The sequence below is a fragment of the Oreochromis aureus genome, linkage group 4, assembly GCF_013358895.1.
Source record: "Oreochromis aureus strain Israel breed Guangdong linkage group 4, ZZ_aureus, whole genome shotgun sequence".
NCBI lineage: Eukaryota > Metazoa > Chordata > Actinopteri > Cichliformes > Cichlidae > Oreochromis > Oreochromis aureus.
The window spans coordinates 1425615-1432532 of NC_052945.1; the positions used below are offsets into that span (position 1 = coordinate 1425615).

At 43.5% G+C, this 6918-nt stretch overlaps 1 protein-coding gene across 1 annotated transcript; it reads right to left on the reverse strand.

Annotated features, from left to right (window-relative positions):
- Window positions 1–374: 374 nt before the first annotated feature.
- Window positions 375–4868, reverse strand: LOC116313137 (GTPase IMAP family member 4-like). Its single transcript, XM_031730713.2, has 2 exons — window positions 4758–4868; window positions 375–3514 (listed from the first exon to the last, which is right to left on the reverse strand). Exons 1-2 carry the CDS (start codon window positions 4816–4818, stop codon window positions 2649–2651), a joined length of 927 nt encoding a protein of 308 aa, XP_031586573.1. The 5' UTR covers window positions 4819–4868; the 3' UTR covers window positions 375–2648.
- Between the last annotated feature and the right edge of the window lie 2050 nt (window positions 4869–6918).

Genomic DNA, 6918 nt, shown 5'->3' on the forward strand with positions numbered 1-6918 from the left:
TGAGCTGACTCTGAGTACACGTACCTGTACTTTGATTTGTACTTTTGGTTCTGAGGTTGAATCTTTCTGCACATATCCAGGCAGCTCTTCCTGGGTTTTGGAGCCTGCACTTTGAGTTTTTGGTCTTTCTAGTTCTGTTTGTTAGTCGTTATTATGCTGTTTGTTTTTCATGTCTTTGATTTTATTACTTTTTATAGTGTTTTGTGTTGTGAGTTCATTCGTTTTGTTGTCCCAGTTTCTGTCTGTTCATATTCCTGGTGTAGAGGCTCAGCCGACGCTTGAAGCCACTGAGGTGTTCGATGGTCGGGGTGACGTGCTGCCACTGTTATGGATGAAACTTGACACAGAACTCCAGCCATACTTATTCTGTCCGTTTAACATCTTTATTACATTCCATCGGCTGTATTTGTTGTTCAACAGTTTTCTTAGTATCCAACATCATGTAAATCACAAACCGTTTGCTCCTTCCGACCAACAACACCTGACAGTAACGACATGTGTCTACCTTAAATACAGTCCCATAAACACACCATACACAAAAAGTGGCACACATAAGGTAACATCACAAAAAAATGGCTCCTACACCTGGTTTCATAGTCCTGATTTGTGTGCATCATGCTGTCAGTTCTCTGTGTTCGAGGTTTTATACTTCCTGTCTTCTTTGGGTAACTTGGATCTTTGGGCTTTTTTCAGTTTTGTTTCACCTGCAAAGTGAAGACTGAACGTCCTCCACACCTGCTGTTCCAACACATGAGGTAGCAAGAACAGGAACAAGTATTTGGGTCCCAGTGACACAAAACAACAACACAAATGAAATTAAAAATATTATGTATATGTAGAAAAAAAATGAAAGCTAGCAGGGGTCTAAATAAGATAAGGATACAATTTAAGGTGAAGATATAATTTTAGGGCTTAAATCTGGGACTCTTCACCATTTAAACCTTAAAGAAGTCCAGACGCTTTTCTCTCCAAGCTCCTTAGACTACGATGAGACGACTGAGAGCAAGAAAATTACATTTGAAGTTATTGCACACATGAAGAGCTCTCACACGTGATGATATTTCTGTGTCAGATCTTGTGGTAACTTCACCGTAGATGTAGCCACACAGCGCATCGATGCATACCACACCAACACACTGCGGCTCGTTCTCCACACGCTTTCTTTCAGAGACACCACGACACAGCTCAGCTGTCCAGGGTCTGGTCTTGGTCAACGTGGATCAGGTTTTCACACGATCACACGTCCACTTTGTCTCAGTTATTGTTAAAACTTCTTCTGTGGTTTTGCCTCAGTGTCCCTTCATGAGTGAAAATGCTTTGTTTGTTTCCCTGTAATGTAAGTGCCCGTGTATTCAAACATCTTCTATTCTTCCAGCTACACCGAGGCTCCAGCAGAAACTGGTTCATGTTTCACTGTAAAATCCACAGCAGGCTGCTTGGTCTGTTGTATAAATGCTTCCTGAAACAGCTGGAAGCTGAGTTGGAAGACTTTAAATGAAACGTCAAAATCAAAAGTAAAACCTACAACCGCCATTTATTCCCTTTTTGGTTTTCTAGACTCATTCTTCATCCCACAGTCCAGCGACACACAGTCAGCAGGGTTAGGGTAAATGTCCCTCAGACCGCTGGCACAGGCTCCAGCCCCCTGCGACCCTCAGTTGGATAAGCAGAAGAGAATGGATGGATGGACAGACTTGGTCAGAGGCACGTTTGTAATTACAACGTGTAATGAAAATTGTTAACACAAGGAGGCAGCATGTGACCAGTTTGTGTGCCGATCATTGTTTTAATCCTTCAAGTTTCTCAGTGTCCACATCTCCTCAGACCTGACATGGTCTGCCCACATTCAGGTCCAGTCCAGAAAGGCCAGGCAGCGCCTGTACCACCTACGACAACTGAGGAAGTTCAGGGTCTCTCCAGAGATCCTCAGGACTTTCTATACAGGCGCTGTGGAGAGCATCCTCACACAGACCATCACATCCTGGTTTGTGTCAAGGATAAAAAAGCTCTTCATAGACTGCTCCGTACGGCAGAATGCTTTCCCTACACGACATTTAAAACAGAAGATGCTGAACCAGAGCCGCTCAGATATGGAAGGACCCATCCCATCCCAGCAATAAACTGTTCCAGCTTCTGTAATCAGGCATCAGTATATAATGTTCTCTTTGCATGTATTTACTTAGTGTATATAATGTTCTCTGTTTTTGCACAGTCGAGGAGCGCATCAGGTCACAGTTCACTGCATGTTGTGCTTGTATAACTATGCACGTTGAATCTACTCCTGTTTCTTTCAGCAGCTTTGTCCTGACCCGTTTACTGCTGTTCAGAGGTCTGACTTGTTCTGTAGTTTAACAGATTAACATGTGTCGACATGTTTGAGGTGTAATTTCTAGGGTTTTATCTGCTGCGTTCTTCTGCTTTTGGTCATGCAGTATGTTGTGGCTTGTTTTACCAACAGGGGGCAGTGTCTTGTCAGTGGATGATTTTTATATTTCCGTTTGGGCCTGCGCCCATGTCTTTACAGGGCTATAGATAGAGCAGCATCAGCCCTGTCTCACAGATGCTGTGTCAGTGTGTCACACTGTGCTGATGCTATAATTAACATTAGAAAGTTTCAAACTCAGGATTCCCTGCAGATGAGTGAAAAGTCACTTTTTATGGTATTTCTCGAATACACAGATCCCTGAAAATGTCATTCCCATTATCAGTATCATACCCAGTAAAGCTCCCAGTAGAGCTCCTGATGTAGGCGTCAGCTCACCACCACAGCTAAAATACCCAACGACGCTCCCGAGAAATATTCCCATCAATCCGCTCTTCTCAAGAATAGCCAGCCTGTTTTCTGATGCTTTCCTCCTGCGGTCGTCTTCGCGTCGCTCCTCGTTCGCAGCTTTTTCAGCCGCCTGGAGCATCTGAGGCGTGTAGAAGAAGTCCGAGTAATCTTGTCTCTCCTGAGTTATCTTCTCCAGCAGCTTGGTGACTTGAACAGGGCTCCTGTCAGCAATGTTAAAAATAAAATACCTCCACTGGCACCGTTCAATCAGTTCCCGGAGGTGCTCATTCTTTTTCATGTACTCTTTTATGTCAGCTTCGTTCTCTCGCGGATCTTTTTTATAGGTGAACACCACAGTAACGTAGGCCACTGCACGTTTGCCAAAAGTGTGTTCAAAAACCTGCAGTGCTTTTAACTCTTCAGATGTGATGATTTTGAGCCTTTCCACCAACAGGAACACATGAGGACCAGGTTCAACGTTTTCAGTGGCCCACTTGATCTCTTTCACCACGTCCTCTTCACTTGATCCCATTTTAAACAGACCCGGAGTGTCCACAACAACCACGCTGTGACTGTCAGAGTCTGTCTTTCTTTCCACGTGGCAGGTCTTTGTGCGCTCTCCATGAGGATCGCTCGACGTGAATGCAGCACTGTCCCCCAGGATGATGCCTCCTAGCGTACTTTTCCCAACCGTCGTCCTCCCGAACAGGACGATCCTCAGCTCTGGAAGCTCCTGCTCATCTGTTACAAAAATGTTTGCATGTGAGAAAAGTCCCACTCTTGTGTCAAACTGTGGAATCACTTTACCCCAAAGTGCATCCACTGACCACAAATTCATGAGCAGTTTTCTCAAACAGACATTTCGAATGACCTTCATAGGCCACGTGCTGCACTGACATCGATATGCATGTAATATTTTACACATGGAAACTTAATAATTAGATATAAAAATAAAAATGCATCTAAATTCATTCATTCACGATGAAGTGAAAACAATCGAAAACATTTTAGTTTCAAAGACTTTTCTCGGCAGATCAATCAAATGTGTGCAAAGAGTCTGGATTCAGTGTTGAAGCTTCTCCATGCAGCTTCTGGGTCAGCTCCGGATTGGTCGAGAGCTGTTTGTACCTCCTCAGAGCTCCAACATGATCACAGTTTGTGGGCTTTTTAAGGACTCACCACAGATTCTCAGTCAGATGAAGCTCTGGGGAGTTTTCCAGCTATGAATCCAAAACATATTAATTTGATGACCTCCAAGTCTGCTAGCTCTCACCTTTGCCCTGTGGCACGGTGCTCCACATACTGGAAAATGCACAGACTGTCACCAAACGACTCCTAGATGGTTGGAAGAGTTTGGGCTTATTTTGTCAGGTCAGTCATTAAAACCCCCACAAATGGTGTCCAGCTTTGAGCTCTGATAGGCAGGAATGGATCTCCACCAATCAGGATTTGGGCCCAGGCGCTGATATTCAGCATGAAGAAGGGTCAACACTGTAAATACTGCCTCTGCATACATTTGATTTATTTTCTAATAAAGGTTTTGGAAACTTAACATAACAAACACCATCACTAATAGAGCCTGTAATCTTTTTTCCTTCATGCAAAACCCAACTATGCTAACAAGTTAGCATTTAAAGATTAAAATGAAAAAAACAAATTGAAGTTACAGACACGACTGAAGTTGTTTAAAGGATTTGACTCAAAGGACTGAACGTCTGTCATGCAGCATGTTTTACTGTCCATTATTTACTGTGAAATAAAAGGTGATTACAAATTAAATGTTAAAAATCCACATGAAAATATGATTTTCCTCTTTGTGAGCTGTGAATTATAAACCCCAATAATTTTATTAATTGGTTAATCAGCAGTAATTCTTCAAACTAAACTCTCACTGACTGCACTCGGATATAAATGCAGACTGGAGCTAATCAGACACTAAACTGAGCCAAACAGCAGCTTGAGTATCCCTGCAGGACAACCTCACCTTCATTCTCTGGATCTTCATTGATCATCACCGAGCTCTCTGAAGGCTCAGTGCTGCCCATGTCTTCATCTGGCTGCTTAAATTTCCATCTCACCTCTATTTCACCGTCCGCTGCTTGTTTCCTCACATAAAGCACTTCAGCTGTTCTAGGGCAGGAAGTGTGGCACAAAGCAACCAATCAGAAGGCTGAAAAAGAGTGCATCATGCAGAGTGCATTTCCACAGGTCTGCCTTTTCACCCACAGTTACATCACTCCATGAAGACGTCACAGTAACACATCTGTTCACAGTTTCATTTAAACCCTAACAGTGGCAAATTTAAAACAAAAGTTTCACATCATGAAAAATGATTTTGTCTTTTTTGACAGTTATGTTTGCATTTTCATATCTGTAAGACAAATTTACAGCTGGAAACAGAAACAGCTAACCTGCTGTCAAAAGCAACACATCTATAGAAAGGACAGACAACACCTTATTAAACCTGGACAAATGTGAATGTAGAAGAACACTTTGTTCATTCATATAAAATAAGACAACCCTAAAAACATGCTGGGTTCTGGGGCGAGCTGGATGGTCCTTCCTTTCTCTTTGGCAGAGTCACCTTCCCAGGCTCGCTCACTTCTTACTCATTGCTTCACTTTGTAAATAAATGTGTTTCTTTCTTGTATCTTGATGTCTGAGTCTGCTCCTAGTTTCCAGTTAGAGTAAAATCATGTAAAAGTTACCAGCAGTTACATTGTGTAGAATCTCACAGTCTGATGTCAGTAGACTGCAGATTGCAGTAAACTGTTTTCTTACTCCAACCAGCTTAGGTGCATAATCCTAGCTGGGTGGAGGCTATAGGACAAACATGTTTTAGTCAGCCAAGATAGATCAGAAATGATAAATCTGGTTTGTACCCCATGAAGGCCAAGGCCAGCTGGCTTGTTTCTACTACTGTTTGGACCAAACCCCGAGTTTTTCCCTGTTTGTGGAATGCTGTCACTCTGCTGTTGGTGCTGGTTGTGCAGCATCTGCCTTCATTTACTGAGGAATAGGCTGTAACACTTTAGCTGTGTCCCAAAACGTCGGCTGCATCCTTCGGAGGACCCGGCCTCCGCGGTCTACGTGGGCCGGGTCCTTCGAAGACCGAGAAGGCTGGAAGTGCGAGGCTGTGAAATGGGACGGTCGAGCCTTCAGATTTGCGTCACCGCTGTGTCGGTGGAGTTTAATAAACTCGGCCGTCTGCTCCTTGCTATATAAAATATAACAGGACACTGGCGAAAATTCTCCACCGTCTCACACTTCTGTTTAATCAGTTTGACGTTTGACGTTTATTCAGCTGTGTGAAAATCCCGGAGGAACCCACCCGATGGATTAATAAAGTTTTATTTAATCTAATAATCTAATAACTTTGATCTCAGCCAAACCGATTTACTCCGGAACAAATAAAAGACCGAAAAAAGGCAAACAATTACATTTTTAAGTTATCCGAGTGACTTATATATCATGTTTAACCTGAGTAGCGAAAGAGCGGAGGTCTGAAAACGATGAAGCCGGGAGTCCGCTGCTCTCGCCGGCTGGAGTGACCATTGAACACCCCCCCGGCTTGCTATCGAGCGGGTGGGTAACAGACGTCTTTGAAAACGTCGGCGCACTTTTGCAAATATGCGATGTCTTGATAAACCAAGCAGATATTTGTAATTTACACAGCTACTTTCTCTCCTGAAAATATGTTAAAATTTTATTTTGTGACCCAGAAAGATTAATAAGACTAATTTTAAAACTTAGTAGCGGCCGCCATTGTTGGCAGCTGAAATTTGGCTGGGCCGCGCTATGAATTCTGGGATATGGTGGGCCACGAAGGACACACCCGACCCATCCTTCAAATTCAGGGAAATGAAGGCCGCATTTGAAGGAGTCGACGAATTGGGACAGCCTTCGTCGCCTGGCTGTGACGTAATCGGCCTTCAAATGCGGCCTCCGGAGGATGCAGCCGACGTTTTGGGACACAGCTTGCGTGAAAGGATATAAGACAAGCTCACTATTGCGGTGAGTTTTTGAGGCTATAGTTAACTTTTCTGTTCTTAAAAGCTGCTGTTTTCGCCACTAGTAGCTGCTGTTACCCTCTGTTAACTGCTGCTAGCTGCTGTTACACTCTGTTAGCTGCTGTTAGCTGCTGT

Coding starts and splice junctions, on each gene's coding strand:
- LOC116313137 (XM_031730713.2), bottom strand. CDS start 4,818: ATGGGCAGCACTGAGCCTTCAGAGAGCTCGGTGATGATCAATGAAGAT. Junction 3,515..4,757: donor TGAAGATCCAGAGAATGAAG/GTGAGGTTGTCC, acceptor TTTTTGTAACAG/ATGAGCAGGAGCTTCCAGAG.